General features: G+C 40.7%; 2 protein-coding genes across 2 annotated transcripts; both read right to left on the bottom strand.

Annotated features, from left to right (window-relative positions):
- Positions 1-3,602: 3,602 nt before the first annotated feature.
- On the bottom strand, positions 3,603-4,595 carry LOC115828310 (olfactory receptor 143-like). Its single transcript, XM_030792270.1, has one exon. The coding sequence runs from the start codon at positions 4,593-4,595 to the stop codon at positions 3,603-3,605; it is 993 nt and encodes a 330-aa protein (XP_030648130.1).
- A 7,788-nt stretch (positions 4,596-12,383) lies between these two features.
- Positions 12,384-13,379, bottom strand: LOC115828309 (olfactory receptor 52B2-like). Its single transcript, XM_030792269.1, has one exon. It carries the CDS (start codon positions 13,377-13,379, stop codon positions 12,384-12,386), a length of 996 nt encoding a protein of 331 aa, XP_030648129.1.
- Positions 13,380-25,171: the final 11,792 nt, after the last annotated feature.

Below are 25,171 nucleotides of genomic sequence, written 5' to 3'. Positions count from 1 at the left end.
GAGATCCGCCCTGAAATGCTGAAGGCTTTGGATGTTGTTGGGCTGTCATGGCTGACACGCCTCTTCAACATTGCAAGGGAGTTAGGGACAGTGCCTGTGGAGTGGCAGACGGGGTGGTGGTCCCCATTATTAAAAAAGGGGACCAGAGAATGTGCTCCAATTATCGGAGTATCACACTGCTCAGCCTCCCTGGGAAAGCCTACTCCAGGGTACTGGAAAGGAGACTGCAGCCGATTGTCGAACCTCGGATCCAGGAGGAACAATGTGGATTCCGCCCTGGCCGTGGAACAGCGGACCAGCTGTTCACCCTTGCACGGATACTGGAGGGATCATGGGAATTTGCCAACCCGGTCTACATGTGTTTTGTGGACCTGGAGAGGGCTTATGATCATGTTCCCTGGGGTGTCCTGTGGGGGGTACTGCGGGAGTATGGGGTGCCAGGTTCGCTGCTGCGAGCCATTCGGTCCCTGTATAACCATAGTGAGAGCTGTGTCCGTATTCTCGGCACAAAGTCAAACTCATTCCCAGTGAGTATTGGACTCCGCCAGGGCTGTACCTTGTCTCCGATCTTGTTCTTAATTTTCATGGACAGGATCTCAAGGCGCAGTCGGGGTGAGGAGGGTGTCCAGTACAGTGGCCTCAGGATTGCGTCTCTGCTTTTTGCAGATGATGTGGTTCTGTTGGCCTCATCAAACTGTGACCTCCAGCACGCATTGGGGCGGTTCGCAGCTGAGTGTGAAGTGGTCGGGATGAGGATCAGCACCTCCAAGTCCGAGGCCATGGTCCTATGCCGGAAAAAGGTGGCTTGCCCCCTCCGAGTTGGGACTGAGTTTCTGCCTCAAGTTCAAGTATCTCGGGGTCTTGTTCACGAGTGAGGGTAAAATGGAGCGGGAGATCGACAGGTGGATCGGGGTGGCGGCGGGAGTCATGCGGTCGTTGTACCGGACCGTCGTAGTGAAGAAGGAGCTGAGTCAGAAGGCAAGGCTCTCAATTTACCAGTCGATCTTTGTTCCAACCCTCACCTATGGTCACGAGCTCTGGGTAGTGACCGAAAGAATGAGATCGCGGATACAAGTGGCAGAAATGAGCTTCCTCTGCAGGGTGGCTGGGCGCACCCGTAGGGATAGGGTGAGGAGCTCGAACACCCGGGAGGAGCTCGGAGTAGAGCCGCTGCTCCTCCGCATTTAAAGGAGCCAGTTGAGGTGGTTAGGGCACCTAGTCAGGATGCCTCCTGGGCACCTCCCTATGGAGGTGTTCTGGGCACGACCAACTGGGAGGAGCCCCCGGGGAAGACCCAGGACACGTTGGGAGAATTATATATCTTGGATGGCCTGGGAACGCCTTTGGATCCCCCAGGAGGAGCTGGTGGATGTAGCCGGGGAAAGGGTTGTCTGGGCTACCCTCCTCAGCCTGCTGCCACCGCGACCCGGTCCCGGATAAGCGGTAGAAAATGATGATGATGATGATAAACAGAAATTTAAAAAATTATCTATGAGGTCACATTAGGACTGGTCCTGTCATCGTTGGACACGACCTGCTGGAGTGCTGATCATCCGCACAGTTGCCGGCTGTTTACACATTGTAAGCTTGTAGTTGGACATGAAGGACAATGTGGAGGTAGCAGGACTCATGGCTATGAAACCCATAAAACCCATGGTGTTTATTTGAGTAAGCCTGAAGTGATCATGTGACATGCTAAACTCAAGTTGATTGAGTGGAGTGTTGTTTGTCAGCGAGAATGACCCTCCCTAGGCAGTATTAGGCTGCTGTGGTGAATTTCCAGTGTTCCATCATGTTTCCAAACTCTTTTTTTGTTCGTTTAATGGTTTCCACCGATTGTAATTCCAAAATTAAAATTATAAATTATTTCAGATTTGAAGTGTTGCTTGTTGTTCCACCTTTGTCTCCGACTCCCTCTGATTCAGTCTGTCATTGCTGGGCTTCACCAGCTTATTTACCACAGGCTCATTCAGCTCACTGACTGATTATCATTCAGACTCCATGGGGGTAATCCAGAAATTGGGTTTAGTGAAAACTCAGAGTTAAGTAACTCAGAATAAGTAGTAAATCGTCTAATAGAAGAGCCCTATGGCCTTATTCTCCTAGCAAAACAAAGCCATAGGGCTCTTCTATTAGGAGGTTTACTACTTATTCTGAGTTAGCTAACTCTAAGTTTTCACTAAACCCGCTCTCTGGAACATCCCCCCCCCCAGTACATATACTCCTTTGTTGCTTTGTTCTTTGTGAAGTCTCTCATTCCCACTGAGTGTACCAAGCTGTGTTATCCTCTTCTAGTATTATTGCTGTTCCTGTCTTTTAACCCCCTCCTCGTTAATCATTGATGATTTCCTGTTCTGCCTATGATAGTCTGTTACTCGTGCACTGAATTCTGTCTGTTTTGTGATTTGAGTTGAGATTACATTTTTTTGTGTCACTTTGTCCTGCAAATGCCCTCTAAATTCATGAATACTTGTGACACCTGTTGTGAATTTCAGAAATGCAGCACAAGGGCACATACAGGCAAAATATCATGTGCTTAATGTTTAATTTCTAATATTAATCGTTTAACATTTATCATTGTAATGCTCTGCGAGGGACAGGCGACCTGTCCAGGGTGTTCTCACACCTTTCAACCAGTGAGCACTGGGACAGGCTCCAGCACCCCGCAACCCTAATTAGGATAAACGGATTGGGAATGAATGAATGAATGATCATTGTAATGCTTTACTAAGCTTAATATTTCATTTACACATTGTTACATTTAAAAGATTCCAGAAAGCAACCCCTTCAATGTAAACTGAAAAAATCATTTCTGCAGGTTTTCTCTAACTTCAGTGTTACAGAAAACCTGGACAAAAGAGGACATAAACTGAGTCTATCACAGAAGAAATTTAATATATTTTAATTTCCCTTTTTTATGGAATGTTATTCATGTAGTTTATACACTTCATTAATGCAGATAACAGCTCTCTTTATGGTGGAATTTCAATTAATTGAATCCTGTTGATTATAATTCCAACCCATTTCTACAGTTACATCCTCAAAACCTTTTTTTAATGTTTTCATTGATTGTAGTTCCAAAATTAAAATTTATGTCAGATTTGAAAACTGGTGTCACTGTAAATTCAAATTCCAAAAACTGGAATTAGAATGCATCAGTTTTCATTTGACTTGCACTAAAGCCTCATCTAAATTTAATCTAAATTGTGCCTAAAATTATTCAAGCTGAACAACAAGAAAGGAAGCTATTCTCTTGTTACAAGCAAACAGGTTGGTGTTGCTGGAGTGATAAGAGTACATTTTTATTTAAAATGTAGGTAAAGTCACACGATGACACTCAATATATAAATCACATTCCTTTCTTACAATTCCATCTATAATTGATTTGCATTCAAGATTGGGACTGAAATTCATTTAAGTCTTAAAATTCCAGACCAGCAGTATTTGAGTATGGCTCATTTAACTTGGCTGAGTAAATTATATTCTCAATATGGTTTTATTCCATAGCTTAAAACAAGTCCTTAAGGTTTAAAATCTCTCTGTTTCCTTCACAAGCACTCACTGCTTGAATATCACATTGTAATGTATCACATTACAGGATTTTATTTATCTGCGGTGCTCTTCATATTTTTATCTACTGTTTTATTTACCATGGCTCTCTTGTAGAGTCCTCTAATAGACTGCCGGACCTCCTCTGTCTTAACTGTGTATATAATAGGATTCAGCATGGATGGTATTGTTTGTGTGAGAGAGTAATTGATTATCCTGACATTAGGGTCTAGTCTTGACACCACAGCTGCTATGTTTATGAATAAAAGTGGTAGGTAGAACATGGCCACTAATATCAAATGGGATGTACAGGTTTTCATGGCTTTGATACGCCCAGTTCCTTGTGCAATTCTCAGTAATGCAAAAGCTATGCAAGCATATGAAATACCTATTAATATCAATGGAATGCAAAGGATTGTGACCACACCGACATAGGCCATGATGATATTCAAGGAGTTATCATTACAGGCCAGTGCATAAATTGGTCCATGGTCACAAAAATAGCTGTTAACAACAGTAGATCGACAAAAAGAGAGTCTGGTAATCAGTGCTACAACAGAAGCAACTAGAGCTGTTGTAAACACCCACATACATCCAATGATCAAAGCCATCGCTGTTTTAGTGACAATTGCATGGTATCTGAGAGGAAAACAAATTGCAACCGCCCTGTCATAAGCCAAAGCAAGCAGAGTGAGAGACTGCAGAGTCATGAAAAAGAAAACAAAAAACATGTTGGCCAAGCAAGCCACATAAGATATGTACTGGTGTTCAAACAAAAATGTGTCCACAAGCCTCGGAATCAGAGCAGTACTTCCGCCCAAGTCAGTCACAGCCAAGTTAAACACGGCAATGTACTTCGCTGTGTGAAGGTTGCGTGCTAAGCATATAGTACACATTATAAAGGAGTTCCCGAGGACCGTTGTGGTGTAGACAAGGCAGAGAAATATATAATAATACTTTGCATGTGGGACGTTAGAAAATCCATTAATATAAAATGTGGATGGACGCACAAATGTTGTGTTCCCAGAGACTGGCTGTATGGGCATCTTGAAATGTCTTCTTTTTTTCACGTACAAGGAGAAATGTTGGAAAAAAAAGAATACAATTGCATGAATGATTGAATATTTCAACTGAAATAATCTTTCAGGCACGAAAAGTAGTAAAAACATAGTTACTAAAGTCATGCTTACCTGTCTCATAAAACCATGAGGCTTCAGTGCTATACCTCATTAAATGCTTTTACTTTTATGATTAAATATTAGCTTGAACAAAAAAAATATTTTACAAATTTTACAAATATTTCCTAATGAAGACTAGCTGCAATACAAGACCAATTCAAGACACAAGTGAAGATGAATGGAAATGGCAGCATGTTGATCTACAAGCAGGGATCACACATTCTGCATAAGCATATATATCCTTGTATAATGGCTATAATCCAGTGTAGAGGCAGGTCTCTCTATGTCCAGGAAATGACCCTGTTCCCAAAAGAATGCAGTGGGTGTTTTCAAAATCACATGTTCATGTTCTCTACTTTTGTGTACTCAGATTCTCAGGTGTTCTCTTGAGTCTGTGTGCAAAGGATGACCTTGCGTCACGGAATAAGAGGCAGGATAGGTGCTGTGCGATGCCAAGGAGTGTAGATTTTATTTTTTCACACAGTGATTCTCCAAGTGATGAGTGTCCCAAACCAGCCAGCAACAAGTGCCACCAAACCAAAAACAATAATAAAAAAAAAAAAACACTATTTCCCTCAAAAATGAAAATAATAATGATGATGAATAGAAAATAAAAACAAAGTATCCTCTATTTACAACTTTCAACAACTTTTCCAATTTCTAGCTTCACACCAGCTCAATTACAAGGCTCCTCCAGCTCTCCTCACGTCTCACTCCCCCCTGCGTGAACTACCCTGGGGTTTTTAAGCTGGGGGGGAGAAACCATTTCTAATTGAAAAACTTTTTTTACTTCAGACACACAAAAAGAAAGAAAGAAAAAGAAACGTACAGACACAATCATTTACAATAATTTAAAATTATAATAATTTACATTAATAACCCATACCAAATAGTATTCAATCAGAAATGTACACATTGATATTTTAAAATGCCTGGCTCCGTGATCTCTTAGACAACTTTAAAATCTCCCCATATTTCCCATAACTGAGACAGTCCGCGGGAATGACATCATATCCCTAAAACTACAAATATCCCAACAACACTGCAGTCGGGTCTTTCACGTGACAACCAATGGCTGCATCTACACCGTAAGTATTTGACCAGAATAAATTATTGCTCAGTGAAGGTGTGCAATGATAGAATTCGACTAAAACTTCCCAACCGTCTAGTTTGCCACCCTAAATGTTAGAAAGGCGATGATTGTAGTTATGTTTTCCAGTGTAGATGCCGCCATTGCAATTCCTGTTTTGCTACCACTTGCCGGTAAGCTGCGAGTGTGCACAATTAAATGTTCTTCCAAGTTGGAATGGGCCGTGGCTCCGTTACACTTTCCCCTCCTTCCACAGTCGACCCATGTCGTCAAGGCAAGGGACATTATAAAAACCAGGACTAAAAGAAATTATTACTCCTACCCCATACCCTCAGGGATGTGGGACAGGAAGTCTGCTACCTTGTTCACTGACCCAGGTCGGTAGCAGACTGTAAAGTTGTTGGGCTGAATAGAGAGGTACCATCTGGTGATCCGGGTGTGGCAAGGGTAAAGGCTTAAAGCATACCAAGTCAAATAAAAAAAAAAAATTTAAATTGTAGCCAACTATGCCACCCTGGGAATTTCACCCAGAGAATTTATGTCAGTACATCTGCCAGGATTGGGTAATTTGGCCGCCCTGCTGGCCATTCTGTGTATTGTCATGCCTTGTGCTTTTGTTTGTTTTGGTTTTCCATGTGCTTCTATTTGTCCCTGTGTACTCCTGTCCCCGCCCCCCACCTGATCCCTATTATTACCTGGTTTGTTTCCTCCAATAGTCTGTCTCTGCTGTTAATTGTTCTGTGCATTTAAGTCCTGTGTTTGTACCTGTTCCTTGTCCGATTGTGACCTTTTGTTCCTTCTGCCTGTTTGTGTGAGTTTTGCCCTCCGTGATTTGTAAGTTTGACTGTTTACCTGGACCTGTTTTTGCCTAACGTTTTGGATTTGGTTGCCCTGTGGATCTCTGGTCAAAAACAGGGTACAAACAAGGTCAAAGCCAATCTTTTGCTTAACGATTTGGATTTGTTTGCTCTCTGGATTAGACCTTGGACTGGACACTGTTTTGAGATTGCCTTTTGATTTTTTTGAATAAACCTAATTCTACCCAGTGGGTCTGCGATTGGGTCTTGCTCTGTCAAAACCTCACAATTTCAACCTAGTACTAGCACGTAGAACACAGGTTTGTTAATACCAGGAGGCCAGAGACGTGGTTTCAGATGTAAAATTGAATTTTATTGATCAAGGAGGCAGTGGAATCACTGCAAAGCTGGAATCATGCGAAAGTATTCTGGCAACAATTTCAATGTAATAGCAAACGATATTTATTGCAGATACAGTCAACCCTGCAAGTTACAAGGTGGGACCATAATTAGGAATTCTTTATTACAGAAATAGCCTTTAAAAGTGTAGCAGTACAAGCATATAAAATACTTCCACTAACGCACCATCACAGCACTCACACAGTCAGACTTCCACTATCACAGTCATCATACAAACAATTACCCACTCTTGCAACTGGAGTAAAAAAGAGGGCATTGACAGCAGAGCTAAGGCTTACCTTGGGGGAGGCAGACTAATTGGGAGGTGTGCCCAGGTCCCACACCACATGCACATGTGCACCCACACTGCAAACAATAAGTGAACCAAGCCAAGGTGCTCCTGGAAACTTCACACTGTGAGGGGACACCGCCAGTGACTAGCCTCCCCAAAAGGGGCACTCAGCTGCAGCCTGGGTTCAAGGGAATTATTAATTGAATAGTGGACACGCCAGATCATATACCAGTCGGCACCAAACTAAACAAAACAAATAAATACAAATCACACATCTGCAAACTCATACAAAAAAAAGTGAACCAAGAAAAAAAAGAAAGGACACAGTTAAACACAACACGGCCTGCGCAAACGTCGTGCAGACCAGACAATAATGAATAAACAGAATACACTGCGCTGAGAGACTGACCGTCTAACAGCGCGAGCAATATCCTAGAGTCGGTATAAGCCAACTAACACTGACGAAACATAAGCGAAGGAATAATAGAAACAAAAAAACAAAGACAGAAACCAAAGGGAGACAAAAGAGAAACAAAAAGGAGACAAAACAGCAGCTTCAACCAAGATGCGGCACGCCAATACCAAATCTCCTTTGCAGGTCTAATACTACCTGTCGGAACAAAATGAAATTACAAAAAAAAGAAGAAAATAAACCTTATATTTAAAAGTAACAGTACCGTACCCTGTGCATACGTACCCACAGATAACCCCAGGCAGTGCTACGGCGAGGCAGGTGAAGCTACAAACAAAAGCGATTGTGCTACTACCACGCCAAACACAACCAGGAAAATATAGCACGAGAGCTGGGAGTGTGCCTACCTGAGGGTCAGTAGCAGAGGAACATACTGAAAGTCATACTGGCAGTAACTACAAAAACCAAGCTTTCTAATAATGAAGGAACAGGTGGCGGAAGGGGCAGATATCCGGAAAGCAAACCTTCAGGTAGCGTTTACCTGGGCCTTTTATGCACAAGAGCTTGTCAGTTATGCTAATTAGTTACCAGCAAACTGAACAATAGATACCCAAAAAGGGGAGGTGACGCTACCCGGCTACACGGGCATTAGAATTGCACATTCTATCCAGCCACTGCAGTGCTCAGTGGTCTGTCTCCTGCAGAAAGTGTCTCTCCAGGAGGTACACCGTTACACTGTGGCACAAGTAAGGAGCAGAATGCCCTGGTTACTGTTTATTACAAAGTTAAAGTATGAAGAAAATATATTGTAGCAAGGAGAGAAAGACACATTTAGCAAAATATACTAAGGAACACAAGATCAAAAGCACACAGTACAAAGAATTGATGAAATTCTCAAAGCAAAAAATGCTCACCATTCCACAATCCCCACACATTTCTTGGAGCTTCAAACTGAAAACCAACTGACCTACATAAGTTGAAAATGTTTTTCTAATTTTCAAAACATTCTACTCACTTTGACACACAGCATATACTACTGTGTGACACCCACACACCACATAGTGCGGAGTAAGGTCAGTTGTGCCGTGGACTGTGTGACGTGCTGTGGGTATCTTGATAAGTAATCAGTTTCAAAATTATTTGCATCTTAAATTTGGAAATGTAATAATTTATTAAAACGTCAACATTTGTGGTAGGAAAAAATATTAAATTTACTATTGCTGGGCACTGGCGTTTTGCTGTTAAAATAATAAAAAGGCGCGACATTTCTTTTTGGTAGTAGTATTCTTTACTGAAGTTGAAAAGATTATACAGGCGAAGCAGGAGCGAAGAGGAGGCTCTCCTGCACACTATGCATACGATGTTACCCAGACTGAGTCATGATGTTACTGACCAAAGAAAACGATTTCTTGCACCCAGATATACCCAGGCCACACGAGGCCTTTGGCCTTGCGTCTCTCGGATAAGAAATACCTTTTACCTACATCTGAGAGAAAAAGCAAGTGCTTTCTGGTGTTTCTGCTGAGCAGTCAGAATTATGACACCAATAAATGAACAAAAATGACCTGGTGAAAATGACCATCTGTTTAGGGGTGAAGGTAAAGGTTTTGTAAGAAAGATGGTTTTGTAAGTGTGTACAAAGACAAACAGTTATGCATGCTTCTGTGAGTTACTTGTGAGTCTCTTCAGACCTTATGCCCATAAAAAAAATTCTGCTAGGCCCCACACTACCTTAATTTAATTACCATGGAGAACACGTATACACTTATAAAAGTAATCAATACATGTACAGTATGTACTAAAGGGAAAGCTATGTGGCTATTTCACTAAAGAAGGGGAAGAGCAGGGTTGTAGAAGCATTCAGATACAGTCCTCACACAACAGGCGACCCAGCTCCTGGTCCAAGCGCTTGTCATCTCCCGCCTGGACTGCTACAACGTTCTACTGGCTGGCTTGCTGGCCTGTGCCATCAGGCCGCTCCAGCTCGTGCAGAACGCCGCTGCATGCCTGGTATTCAACCTCCCTAAGCACTCTCATGTCACTCCACTGCTTACTGCGCTCCACTGGCTTCCGGTAGCAGCCCGCATCCAGTTCAAGACACTGGTGCTGGCCTACCAGGCCACAAGAGGCTTCGCCCCATCATACCTTCTGTCTCTTATAACTCCGTACACCCCAACTAGGACCCTGCGCTCTACAACCTCTGGACAACTGACGGTCCCCTCACTCCGGGAACCCGGCAGCCGCTCCTCCCGACCACGCCTCTTCTCCGCCATTGCCCCGAGGTGGTGGAACGACCTCCCCCATGCAGTCAAGACTGCGCAATCTCTTATCATCTTCCGCAGGAAACTGAAAACCCACCTCTTTAGAACACACCTGTCCCCCAATGCCTAACCTCCCTTTCCTAGAAAAAAAAACAAAACAAACAAAAAAACCTTTGTCTTGTATCTGTGTTTGTCAAAGTATTCCAGGGGCGCAATGCGAAGGGGCAATTTGACGCTCAGTCTTATTGTGATCTCTGCTCACAAGGTATTAGAAATCCGACTGATGCACTGATTGCAAGTCGCTTTGGTAAAAAGCGTCTGCCAAATAACTAAATCGTAAATCGCACTTGAGTTAAAACTAAGACACAAACATGAAGGAATGACTAGTGCAAGTCACCCATGAAAAAAATAACGAGTCATATTCTTGAGTTATCAGGCATTTAATATACTCACATTTTCAAAAGTACAAAATAAAAATAAGCATCAAACAAGTAATAAATGATGTCCATCATTCATTTATTTATTCTTCTAGCAAAACAAAGCCCAATGCTAGGAGAATGAAGCCATAGGGCTCTTCTATTAGGAGTTTTACTACTTACTCTGAGTTAAGTAAATCAGCGTTTTCACTAAACCTGCTTTCTGGAATACCCCCCAGGAGGTTGGATTTATTGATATATTGTTACATAAACAGAAATTTAAAAAATGATCTATGAGGTCACATTAGGACTGGTCCTGTCATCATTGGACACGATCTGCTGGACTGTTGATCATCCACACAGTTGTCGGCTGTTTCACACATTTAAAGCTTGTAGTTGGACATGAAGGACAATGTGGCAGGACTCATGGCTATGAAACCCATAAAACCCATGGTGTACATTTGAGTAAGCCTGAAGTGATCATGTGACATGCTAAACTCAAGTTGATTGAGTGGAGTGTTGTTTGTCAGTTAGAATGACCCTCCCTAGGCAGTATTAGGTTGCTTTGGTGAATTTCCAATGTTTCATCATGTTTCCAAACTCTTTTTTGTTCATTTAATGGTTTCCACTTATTGTAATTCCAAAATTAAAATTAATTGAGTGTACCAAGCTGTGTTATCCTCTTCTAGTATTATTGCTGTTCCTGTCTTTTAACCCTACCTCGTTAATCACTGATGATTTCCTGTTCTGCCTATGATAGTCTGTTACTCGTGCACTGAATTCTGTCTGTTTTGTGATTTGAGTTGAGATTACATTTTTTTGTGTCACTTTGTCCTGCAAATGCCTTCTAAATTTATGAATACTTTTAACACCCGTTGTGAATTTCAGAAATGCAGCACAAGGGCACATACAGGCAAAATATCATGTGCTTAAGGTTTGATTTCTAATATTAATCATTTAACAATTATTATTATAATGCTCTGCGATGGAATGGCGACCTGTCCAGGGTGTTCTCACACCTTTCAACCAATGAGCACTGGGACAGGCTCCAGCACCCCCACAACCCTAATTGGGATAAACGGATTGGGAATGAATGAATGAATGATCATTGTAATGCTTTACTAAGCTAAATTTTTCATTTACACATTGTTACATTTAAAAGATTCCAGAAAGCAACCAATGTAAACTGAAAAAAATCATTTCTGCAGGTTTTCTCTAACTTCAGTGTTACAGACCTAGACAAAAGAGGACATGGAGTCTATCACAGAAGAAATTTAATATATTTTAATTTCCCTTTTTTATGGAATGTTATTCATGTGGTTTAGACACTTCATTAATGCAGATAACAGCTCTCTTTATGGTGGAATTTCAATTAATTGAATCCTGTTGATTATAATTCCAACCCATTTCTACAGTTACATCCTCAAAACTTTTTTTTAAATGTTTTCATTGATTGTAGTTCCAAAATTAAAATTTGTATCAGATTTGAAAACTGGTGTCACTGTAAATTCATAATTCCAAAAACTGGAATTAGAATGCATCAGTTTTCATTTGACTTGCCCTAAAGCCTCATCTAAATTTAATCTAAATTGTGCCTAAAATTATTCAAGCTGAACAACAAGAAAGGAAACTATTCTCTTGTTACAAGCAAACAGGTTGGTGTTGCTGGAGTGATAAGAGTACATTTTTATTTAAAATGTAGGTAAAGGCACACGATGACACTCAATATACAAATCACATTCCTTTCTCACAATTCCATCTATAATTGATTTGCACTCAAGATTGGGACTGAAATTCATTTAAGTCTTAAAATTCCAGACCAGCAGTATTGGAGTATGGTTCATTTAACTTGGCTGAGTAAATTATATGCTCAATATGGTTTTATTTCATACCTTAAAACAGGAAGTCCTTAAGGTTTAAATCTCTCTGTTTCCTTCGCAAGCACTCACTGCTTGAATATCACATTGTAATGTATCACATTACAGGATTTTATTTATCCGCGGTGCTCTTCATATTTTTATCTACTGTTTTATTTACCATGGCTCTTTTGTAGAGTCCTCTAATAGACTGCCTGACCTCCTCTGTCTTAACTGTGTATATAATAGGATTCAGCATGGATGGTATTGTTTGTGTGAGAGAGTAATTGATTATCCTGGCATCAGGATCTAGTCTTGACACCACAGCTGCTATGTTTATGAATAAAAGTGGTAGGTAGAACATGGCCACTAATATCAAATGGGATGTACAGGTTTTCATGGCTTTGATACGCCCAGTTCCCTGTGCAATTCTCAGTAATGCAAAAGCTATGCAAGTATATGAAATACCTATTAATATCAATGGAATGCAAAGGATTGTGACCACACCGACATAGGCCATGATGATATTCAAGGAGTTATCATTACAGGCCAGTACATAAATTGGTCCATGGTCACAAAAATAGCTGTTAACAACAGTAGATCGACAAAAAGAGAGTCTGGTAATCAGTGCTACAGTGGGAGCAACTAGGGCTGTTGTAAACACCCACATACATCCAATGATCAAAGCCATCGCTGTTTTAGTGACAATTGCATGGTATCTGAGAGGAAAACAAATTGCAACCGCCCTGTCATAAGCCAAAGCAAGCAGAGTGAGAGACTGCAGAGTCAAGAAAAAAAAAACAAAAAACATGTTGGCCAAGCAAGCCTCATAAGATATGTAATAGTGTTCAAACAAAAATGTGTCTATAAGCTTTGGAATCAGAGCAGTACTTCCACCCAAGTCGGTCACAGCCAAGTTAAACACGGCAATGTACTTCGCTGTGTGAAGGCTGCGTGCTAAGCATATAGTACACATTATAAAGGAGTTCCCAAGGACCGTTGTGGTGTAGACAAGGCAGAGAAATATATAATAATACTTTGCATGGGCAATATTAGAAAATCCATTAATATAAAATGTGGATGGACGCACAAATGTTGTGTTCACAGAGACTGGCTGTATGGACATCATGAAATGTCTCCTTTTTTTCAAGTACAGGGAAAAATGTCTGAAAAAAAATATACAATTACATGAATGATAATGATGAATATTTCAACTGAAATAATCTTTCAGGCATGAAAAGCAGTAAAAACATAGTTACTCAAGTCATACTTACCTTTCTCATAAAACCATGAGGCTTCAGTGCTATGAACATAAAAAATTTATTTTACAAATTTTACAAATATTTCCTAATGAGGAGTAGCTGCAATACAAGACCAATTCAAGACACAAGTGAAGATGAATGGAAATGGCAGCATGTTGATCTACAAGCAGGGATCACACATTCTGCATAAGCATATATATCCTTCTATAATGGCCATAATCAGTGTAGAGGCAGGTGTCTCTTTGTCCAGGAAATGACCCTGTTCCCAGAAGAATGCAATGGGTGTTTTCAAAATCACATGTTCATGTTCTCTACTTTTGTGTACTCAGATTCTCAGGTGTTCTCTTGAGTCTGTGGCACAAGTAAGGAGCGGAATGCCCTGGTTACTGTTTATTACAAAGTTAAAGTATGAAGAAAACGTATTGTAGCGAAGAGGGAAAGACACATTTAGCAAAATATACTAAGGAACACGGGATTAAAAGCACACAGTACAAAGAATTGGTGAAATGTGAAAATATATCTTTCTAATTTTCAAAACATTCTACTCACTTTTGATACACAGTATATATTACTGTGTGACACCCAAACACCAAAAAGTGCAGAGTAAGGTCACTTGTGGTGTGGACTGTGTGGGCACTGTGGGTATCTCAATAAGTCATCAGTTGCAAAATTATTTGTATCTTAAATTTGGAAATATAATAACTTATTAAAACGTAAAATTTTGTGGTAAGAAAAAAAAATAAATTTACTGTCTCAATTTAATTACCATGGAGAACATGTATACAGTGATATGTGGTTATTTCACTAAAGAAGGGGAAGAGACTGGTGAAGGAATGACTAGTGCAAGTCACCCATGGAAAAAAAATAACTTAAGTCAATTTCTTAAAATATCAGGCTTTTAATATACTCACATTTGCAAAAGTACAAAATAAAAATAAAGGATACAACAATTAATAAATGATGTCCAAACACAGCTTTCTTGAGATTAGATTGCGACTAATCTGGAGGGCTCTTATTTCCCTATCCCATGGTTTAAAAAAAACTATTTTGTCCGGAAGGTTTTTTTGTTTATTCCTGGGGGGATAGGCATCACCCTTGTACTTTTCAAGCTACTAGCAATTGAAGGTATCTTATGAAGCTTGCTTGGCGAACATGCCCCCCAACCATTCAGTTCAGTTCAATTCAGTTTAATTCAGTTCAGTTTTATCTGTATAGTGCTTTCCACAATGGACATTGTCACATAGCAGCTTCACAGGATGTTAGACCTGATACTCCCCATGAACAAGCCCAGGGTGGGAGTGATAAGGCAAAACTTCCTTAGACTGAGATAGGAAGAAACCTTGGGAGGAACCAGGGGCTTCATATATAAAACATTCTTATGAGCAGATTTCATCTTAGAATGCGGGTATGCTGAAATCCACGCCATAGTTAAGATTTATAAAAAAGGTCTTTAACATGGAAAAGTACTTAGCTCCTCGTCAGGTTCCAGCTTGGCATATGCACATTTCCTTGTGGCAATGTTGGAGTACTGCAGGTATGTGTAGTAGTAGTAGTAGCAGTAGTTGTGGTTATTGTAGTAGCAGTAGTGGTAGTAGATGCTGTTGTTGTTTTTGTATTGCCAGACTGAACACATTGCTTAGGCTACATGTAATGGTTTGCACAATAAAGTTAGTAATAAATTAAAAGCTAGGCTACTTGTGGAAAACAAAATAAAAACACACATTGGTTTTCCAAAACTACCCCTATTAGCATAATTGACACTTCCTTGAGGGAAATTTATTTAATATACATACTATGGTTCCACACGTGTAAAACATTTCGGCCAATCTATAGTCTATAAAATGTCCCATAATGGAGTGGTTTGCAAGAGGAAGAATGGCAGCATTGGCATCTCGAAGATATCGCCAACCGCACAACAAGAAAGAAATACGTTTTTATAGATTGGGCAGACTTGTTTGTGCATGATGACAAATGTCTCATAAGCAGGTACTGTTTGCTGAGAGCTACGCTATTACAACTTTGTGTCCAAATGGGCTTGAATTTACAGAGACGCACCAGCTGCAACCAGGCCATACCAGTTGCAGCTGCAATTGTTATCCATCCTTGGGTTCCTGGCTACTGAGGTATTAATAGTTTTTTATTTTCAAATTTGTTTCATTTTTATTTGGATAATATGTTTGTATTCAATCTGAATTTCAGTTTAGTTTTAATTAGTTTCAACAGTGGTTTCATTAGTCTCAGTTCAGGTTTTATTTCATGGACTCATTTCTATTTCCTTTTAGTTTATTATAGTCAGTGTTGGGGTAGTTACTCAAAAAAAGTAATTAGTTATAAGTTGCCAATTACTTCTTTAAATTGTAATGGGATTACTTGTTACTCCTTTTGAAAAGTGATTACATTACTCATTACTTTAATTTTGAGTTACTCTCTAAAACTACAGATTCCCAATTTACCACATAAAAATACAGGGACAAACATCATAGTCCTTTCATTACTTTATTTTCAATGCAATAGTTTCATGTCATGCTAAAGAACACCCCATAGCCGCTCTAAAATAACTGTGAAGCGTGGGGTCATTCATGAGTTCACATTTTTCCCCAGTGACAAGAAACAGAAGCACACAAGCTTAGCCATCTAACAATAACTATAGTTTAGCTACATTAGTCGGGATGTTGTCATTTAGCTTCAATGGTTAACTAATGGTAGTTTCTGAGCTAGCTAGTAATACGTTTTGGTATCATCATCAGCCCACAGCTGCGTTATCTGTATTTTGTGTTTAAAAGTAATATTAAATTCTCCATATTATTGTCCTGGTTGGCTACACCGTATTTTTGGGATTTCTCAAATATAGCAAACCTTGCCAGCTAGCTAACTAACCAGTCTTGTCCCATTTAACGGGAGCTACTGTCAAGGACCCAATCTCTCATTAGTGACAGTGGGTAGTCATATTATAGATACAAAAGTAAGGTGAACAGTTGTGTGTCATGTCATAGCTGCTTCTATACTCAAGTATTTTAACATCGCTGGAACACTGTATTGACCAGTTGCCACCCAGGACCGAAACTATCCGTTTTATAATTTAAATTTAAATATTCAGCACGAACACTCTTTTCAAAAGGTGTGTGTAACTCAGTAAAGGGCATTTTAATAATCCAGTAACTGTACTGTGATTACTGAAATTTGAACGGTAATGCTTTACTTCGTTATGGAGGAAAGTAATATAATTACTGTAACACGTTACTTTATGACTCGTTACCCCCAACACTGGTTATAGTGTCAGTTTTAGTTTTAGTGATTTTAGTTAAAAATTGTCAAGGATTAGTGCAGCATGAAAAATAACCTGTTCCATTGAAGACATCAACATTTCAACACTAAACTGACAGATGTGATACGTTTGTTTCAGACTGAAAGCCTGTTAATACACATAAGGGCAAGATTTCAACCATTTCAACCATTTACTTCGGGCAAACAACATGACATGCGTTTTCATGGTTGACCCTAACAGTATAACAACTAACTAAAGATCACTGAAGAACTCACATGTGAATTTACAGGTTGTTAAAAACCTGCTGCTGGCTGGACGTAGTCCTATTGCTGACATTTAGTTCGTCACTCACACCCTGTCCCGCTACACCTTTTCTATGAATAATGAGTACCCATCGCTGGTAACTTTGAAGATGAACTTTAAAATTTGTGGGATTTTTGCTTTTGTTTCCCTACGCCACAGATGCTGTTACCTGAATTTACCGTGCATTTGTTTGCACCACTTTCACAATTAAATTTGAAATAGTCCCATGCAGGACTCGTGCGTTTTCTTCCTGACATATCTGACTTCTTCACTTGATAATAAGGCTTACTTCCATTAGTTAACGAGTGTAGGGCCTGACATGCTATATCGCTATCTTATGGTTGTCGGCTATAGCTACACATAATTTTGGGAGTGTGACACCTGCTGCCTTGAATGGATACAACATCCGCCATCTTTAAACGATAACAACAATTATATTTTGTCCTTTCTTATTTTATTTTTGTTATTTTTTTAGCAGTCATTATTAGTTTTGTTTAGTTTTAGATTTACATTTCATTCGGATAAATTATTATATGTCGGTATACGAGAATGTCTCAGAATCATTAGATTTCATCTCAGCTTTGGTTTTAGTACATGATAATAGCCCTGCTGGCTACAGGAACATTCCAAAGAGAAATTGGTGACCTGTCAGGCATATCCCAGCCATCAGTAGAATTCAGCTGTACTTCAAGGCATCATTCATTTGTCCTCAGTACCTAAAGTTTCCTTACACTGCTGAGGAGCTGTGGAATGTGAAAGAGGATTTTGTGCGCACAACAGGATTCCCCAACATCATAGGTGCAATAGATTGCATCCACATTACGGGCACCCCATGCAAATGAGTATGTATATGTTAACAGGAAGAATTACCACTCAATTAATGTGCAACTCATTTGCAATGCCCATATGGCAATTCTAAATGCCGTCGCAAGATGGCCAGCATCAATGCCTGACTCCCTCATTGTGTGGATTGGCAGTGTGGGGAATCTGGAGGCTGGAGCAGGCGGAGAAGGTTAGCTTCTCGGTAAATCACTTTTTTCTTTGTACTTTGCTGCTTTTTTGCTTTTTTAAAGTGCATAAAATAATTATCTCTACACAATCAGGTGACGGAGGTTATCCTCTGAAGCCATGGCTTCTCACTCCCATAGCACACCCACAGACAGACGTGCACGATCAGTAGGGGAGCGCACTATCGGGATGTTAAAGGGAAGGTTGCAGTGTCTGGATGCATCGGGAGGGAAACTGCTGTATGAGCCCAACAGGGTGTGCCAAATTATCTTGGCCTGTTTTGTGCTTCACAATATCGCTGTGAGCCATGGGCTTGGGATGCAAGGGGATGAAATGCACATGGGTGTAGAAGATTCCCCTCCACTACTCACTGACTGGAATACACGTGCCACTGTGCTCATGAGAAATCGGTTGATTCACATGTTATTCCAACAGGTAACAATGTTATTGGATAAAAATCAAACTATAAATTCACTTTTTTCCAAAATATTTTATTCACAGACACCGTTCACTCATGCAGTCTACAAGAGCTTACAGAGTCTGGTTCAACTGAACCAGAGCTGGTCGCACCTGCCCAAGTTCGGCAACTACTTCAGCCAACTGACGGAATAAGATGTCTTTGTGACCATAGGACGGCCTCAGATGGGACACTCCCCTGACTGGGATAGCCTGAAGTGGATGCTGGTGAGGGCCAGGGAAATTCCTCCAATGTGGGAGCGTTCACCCTTGCTGTTGCTGCAGCTGTTTGGGAGATGGTTCTACCAGAGGGCGTTTTTCACCAGATTGGTTCCTCATCTGCATTAATAAAATGGCACAATTACAACAACATTTCAAGTTTCATTATTTATACTAGACCATACATGGTTTTAACCGCATGCCAGCATACCCTCTGAAGCTGCATCAGTCAAAAGATCTTTGTCACCTTCCGCATAGATGCCAACAACAGCACTCTCTCCAATGATACCAGCTATTCTTTCATCCTCTGGGGTGAGGTTTGGGGTGTCACTTCCACCTCCCATGGCCTGTGCTCTGGCCGTATGGTGTGCAATGTGCATTTTTGACCTCAGTTTTAAATCAGACAACATTTCTTTACGTCTTTCAGGGACCTTTGCTGCCCGCCCACCTCAATCACAGCCTGGGCTACAGACTGCCAGGCCACGTACTTGATTTTAGTGGTAACACCACGGGAAAGACTCCCAAACAGCATCCCTTCACGCATCTGCACCTCTGCCAACAGGACCTCGATTTGGGCCTCGCTAAAAAATTTTTTCTTGCAGCTCGCCATTATCAAGTAGAGGATTTGGGTTTTGGTTCGAGCTCCTTTATATGATAATGAAATTAGATAGGGGGCATTTACAAGGCAGAGATCTAATACCATTCAGCTGAACACAATTTCAAGATCATTTGTGATTTATAGATTTCACATCTGGGAGAGTGGCGTACACACGTTTTTTTGAGTGTACGTTCCTTTTCTCTGAAACACGTGTGCATATTTCAGAAATGATCTTACATCAAATGTAGGATGGTTTATACACAACCTTTCTTTAGAAATGAGACCGGCTTCCAGTTTGAGCGGTGAGCAAGATGGCAGCTTAAAACTGAGCTCTCCCTGTCGGTCTTGTAAACACCCCCAAGTTCAAGAATAGTCGTTATAAAGTTGTACAATTTTGGAGAAACTGGGAGGGGGAAAAAAGAAAGTTGTTTGTGGAACTTCGATAAGTTGCGACAGAAGGGAAGAAATGGACCCTGAGATTGATAACATCGCTGCGCCAGAGGAAGGAGAAGATGGTGACTGCCAGCAAGGATTCACCCAAGCTTTAACGATCAGAGTTGGGGTCAGAGAAGTCATGTCAAAGGAAATGGAGCGGCTTAAAAAAGAACTTCTTGAATTCCGGGAAGAACTCGGTCGGGACACGAAAAGGGAATTACACAAACTGAGAACTGAAATACTCAAGAAAATCAAAGATAATGCTGAAGACCTTAAAAACGTGATTGGAAGGGTAGAGGAAACAGAACGACGAACTGGTGAGAATTTAGCTCAGCCAACAAAAAAAAAAGGCAAATGTAAAAACAGTAGTACTGCTTGAACATAAATTTTGCTCTCCTTTCCTTCTGGCCTGCAAATTTCTCAATGACTCTGGTTAAAGTCAGTCATCTCAGTCACTCGTTTCTTTTCCATTGACAGCATGGCCGAAGCATTCAGCCTGGGTCACGGTGTTTCTGAGAAAAGTTTTAATTCTCTTCAAGCTCTCACTCTCATTATGTCCACGCAGGGCCAACTCAAAGGCTCCACAAAATTTTACATAGTTTATTATTCTCAGCAGAATCATTTTTAAGTGAACAAAGCAATCTGCCAAAAGCAGTACCAGGTGAGCGTTTTAGATTAACCGTAACATTTCCTTTGTACACACGCAGGCGTAAATTAATAGGCTTAAATGCATAGTGAAAGGCACTGGCGGAGCAAACTCCACAACTTGAAGCAGGATTTCCCTGCACCACATCCAGTATTTCCGTATCTGGACAGTTTGTCAACCTTCATCCCTGACAGTCACCAAATTAACACAGAACCACAATTTACCAAGGTAACAAAATGCGATGTCTGCTTCTCTTAAAAGGCCATTCGGAGCTTGTTGGTACTACATATGCGAAATGCCAGCTTGCCACACTGCGACTCTATGCTGAGTTTGCCTATGTCTCGTCCAGTATTTTCATGTCGGGACAGCTCGTCAACCATTATCCCTGACTTAATCACCAATTTAACACCACAATTAAAAGAGTTCGTTTTTCACTAGGCATGCAAAATGCTCTCCGACATCGGTGAATTAGCAACACTGCTAACGTGCTCTATACACGTAAACAAAAACATGAACACATAAGCAGTTTCATAAACTCTTAAATTGGGCTAGCATTAGCCATGTTGACTTTGAATATGTCAAGTTTGCTGGCTGTCCCGGTGATCCCTACACCAGGTTACGTATGACGAAATCATGTTAGTGCAAACCCTCCCAGAACCCATACAGATTGCATTGCAGTGCCTGCAGTTTGAAAAAAATTGCCTTAACATGAGAGTCTATCAGAGAAATCTGGGCGATTTTCAGTCAGACTGATATCGCCCAAAGGGGGCAGTACTCCACAGAAAATGACGTGATGCTGAAAATGACGTGACTGTCTAGAACAGTCACAGCTAGCTTAACTCTGTGGTAGAATGTAATAGAAAAATACCCTCTCTTTCCCCCTTTGGCAGTGCGCCTCCCGATCGCCCGAAGGAACAAACCGCCCCTGGTGAGATCGCAGACTGGAATGTTGGGGTAAAAGAAACACTCACTCAGATAGTTAAAATTCAGCGGGCACAACAAGCTAAAATGACAGAGCTTGAGGGTTTTTCAAAAAGGAATTACACAATTATACAATGTTCCTGAAGGGATCAAACAAGACTTGGTGGCTAAGTATGCGGAAAACTTTTTGAAGACGGAGCTGGAGGATATTAGCTACATTGAGGACCTTGACATACAACGAGCACATAGAGCATTGGCCGCAAAACCTCCTAGAGATGCACCATCGCGTTCAGTGGTCATCAGATTCCTTCAATTCACGACAAAAGCATGAGTCTTGCGAGCCGCCTGGAAAAAGATTTTCTCCAAGGGAAGCATATATATTTTGATAATGATTATGCAGGCGGAGTACTGAGAAAAAAGAAGGAATATGCCCCCATTGAAAGAGAAAGGCATATGCTTCCAGACTCCATACCCAGCGTGGATGTGAGTGTTTCTGAACACTAGCACCATGGTTTAAGAAACTGTGCAGGAGGCAGCAGAAGATCTGAGGGCGAAGGGTTACAACGTGCATCCCATTAAGAAGACTACCGATGCAGACGAGAGACTGGCACAGCTTCTGCCATGGGAGGTGGCGGGCAATCATCAACGCAGGGATAAATCAATTTGCAAGCAGAATATCCGCGGGAAACTTTGAGGATTCCAGAGAGGAACAGACACAGTAGAATGAAAATGCAAGGTGAAAGAAATGAGGTTGTTTAGGGTCATATCTTTCTTTTCTAATCTTTAATTTTCAGTCTTAAAAATTAACGAGGTTGACGGTCATCTTTAAATGAACAATACTTTAATTTATTTGATTGTATTGACTAGACCCAGCTGCTTTTCCATGACAATAATTGTTTAATAGTGTAATTGATGATGCTGTGCGAGGGGCCCCCTTTAGTGGACAGGTTCTTCCCCTTACCCCTCAGAAGAAAAGGACACACTTCTGACTTGGAAGCTCTGTTAATGTTCACAGTTGTGATTTCATTGTTTTATGCATGTTGTTGTTTTGTTATCGTATTGGGCTGCACTAGTATTGGATTATTTTTTTCTATTTCTTTCAAATAATGTTTCAGGAATATAAGGTAATATCTTTAAATGTGAATGGGTTATCTTGTTGGTCCAAGAGAAACAAAGTAATAGCCAAAATGAAGAGGGAGAAAATTAGTATAATTTTTCTGCAAGAAACACAGTTGTCTAATTTTGAGCATGATGAATTAAAAAAATAGGAATACCTATTATTCTTCCCACAGAAAGGGTTGCAATACTGTTACCTAACTCAGTCTCATTTGAATTTATCTCAGAATTGAAGGATAAGGAGAGGCGGTTTATAATTGTCAAGGGGAAGGTAGATCACAAAGAAGTAACATTATGTAATATATAGGCACCTCCGGGGAGTGACAAGCTCCTCTATAAGAAAGTATTCGACATTATTGCCTCGGAAACACATGGTACTCTTATTTGTGGGGGAGATTTTAATATCCTCCTTAACCCCGAACTCGATAGTACCAATCAAAATAGGAAAAAAAATCGAACTGAAGTTAATGTCAGTGCAATGCTTCATGAATTGGGCCTGATGGATATATGGCGAGAACTTAATGGGTCGGGGAAAGATTATACTTTTTATTCTGCACATCACGCCGCCTACTCCAGGATAGATTATTTCTTTATGTGCAGTAAAGACAGACATAGAGTGAAGAACTACAGTATAGGCCAGCGGAATCTGTCAGATCACTCTGGACTATATCTGACTCTGCATCTGGGCAACAGGCCTAAGAATACGTTATGGAGGCTTAATACAAGCCTGCTAAATGATACAACATTTACAGGACAGATGAAAACGGAATTTGACACCTATCCACAGAACAATGATAATGGGGAGGTGTCACCGGTGACACTGTGGAATGCAGCCAAAGCAGTAATAAGGGAGGAAATCATTTCTATAGCAGCACTACGGAAGAAAGTAAAAGCACAAAAATTGATAGATCTACAAAAAACATTACGAACTCTGGAGCAGACCCACAGCGAGACTAAAGATCCTTTGATTTTGCAACAGATGAGACTAATAAAACAGGATCTGGACAAGATGTATTCAGAGAAGAAAAAACTTAAATTCATGAAACGACGTTATTACGAGGCAGGCTCAAAAGCGTGAAGAAAGAAACTACTCACTTGGAGATTTAAAAAACAACAAGCAGATAATACAATTTCAAAAATAAAAGATCCCAAGACTAACAGGATTACAAGTAAGTTAAATGAAATACAGGCAGCCTTTTGAGGTATACTATAAAAACTGATATACTCAGTCTGATAGTGCTGATGTCCAGACCATGGACCAGTTTTTAATGAGTCTGGATCTCCCATCGATTGAAAGTGAACAAAATAGAAGACTTACTTCTGATATAACTATGGAGGAAATTGATAGGGCACTCTCCAATCTGAGCACAAATTGGAGAGTGCCTGATGGCTTCCCTCCAGAGTGGTATAAGAGTTTTAGAACCCAGATTACACCACTGTTTCAGGCCAGTTTTCACTGGACTCTTAGAAAAGGGGAAACCCGAGTGTCTTTGAGGGAGGCCATCATATCAGTAATTCCTAAAGAGGGTAAGGATAAAACGTAATGCAGCGCCTTTTCGGCCAATAAGTGTTTTAAATGTGGATTATAAATTATATGCATCGATACTGGCCAAAAGGCTAGAGTTGGTAATCCCAGATCTGATAGATGAAGAACAGACTGGTTTTATTAAAAATAGACGAACCCAGGACAATATAAGACGGACCTTGCATGTGATAGACCATGTTGTAAAGGAGAAGACTAGCGCCATGTTGGTCAGCCTGGACACAGAAAAGGCGTTCGACTCCGTGGGTTGGGAGTTTCTGTATCGGGCCATGGGAAGGTTTGGTTTCAGCAAAGATTTCATACAGTGTATTAAAACAATATACTCGGCCCCAGTAGCCAGAATTAAAATCAATGGACACCTGTCACGTACCATCACCTTGGAGAGGGGGCGAGACAGGGGTGGCCTCTCTCGCCAACCCTTTTTAACCTGTATATTGAACCGCTGGCGCAGGCCGTTAGACAGGATTTATCTATAGAGGGTATAGAGATAAGGGGGAGTGAACGTAGGATCTCTATGTACGCAGATGATGTGCTGGTTTTCCTTAAGAATCCTGTGTCTGGCCTGCCTGTTTTGATGGGATTTCTGGGTGCATACAGGAGACTTTCAGGACATCTGTTGAATATTAGCAAGACTCAGACGCTGGTATTTAATTTCGCCTCTTCAAACAAGTTAAAACATAAATACAAATTTAAATGAACTTTATCCCACATGAAATACTTCAGGGTAAACTTACATAGAGATGTATCCAAGCTTTTTGAAGTAAATTATTCTCCTGCTGTTAAAAAGATCTATCAGGACATAGAGAGGTGGAGCTCTCTCCCACTAGACTTCAGCAACAGAATCGAGACTGTTAAAATGAACATCTTACATAGGTTGTTGTACTTGTTCCAGTCCCTGCCAGTAGAAATTCCACTAAAACAATTTGAGGAATGGGATAGAAGGATTTCAAGATTTGTGTGGAATGGCAGGAGACCTGGAATAAGATACACTACACTGCATCTACCTAAAGATAGGGGTGTCATGGCTACTTCATTGCAGCCCAACTGAGACCCCTTGTCTGCTGATGTATTACTGAATGTGAATCAAAATGGAAAGGCCTTGAATTCTCCCTGATGGAGAAACCTGGGCAATCAGCTTTAGGCAACCAA

The sequence above is a fragment of the Chanos chanos genome, chromosome 15 (assembly GCF_902362185.1).
Source record: "Chanos chanos chromosome 15, fChaCha1.1, whole genome shotgun sequence".
NCBI classification, from domain to species: Eukaryota; Metazoa; Chordata; class Actinopteri; order Gonorynchiformes; family Chanidae; genus Chanos; species Chanos chanos.
This window is presented reverse-complemented; position numbering and strand designations above follow the sequence as displayed.

Excerpts from the sequence above, each read along its gene's own strand:
- LOC115828310 (XM_030792270.1), bottom strand. The coding sequence starts at position 4,595 with ATGCCCATACAGCCAGTCTCTGGGAACACAACATTTGTGCGTCCATCC.
- LOC115828309 (XM_030792269.1), bottom strand. The coding sequence starts at position 13,379 with ATGATGTCCATACAGCCAGTCTCTGTGAACACAACATTTGTGCGTCCA.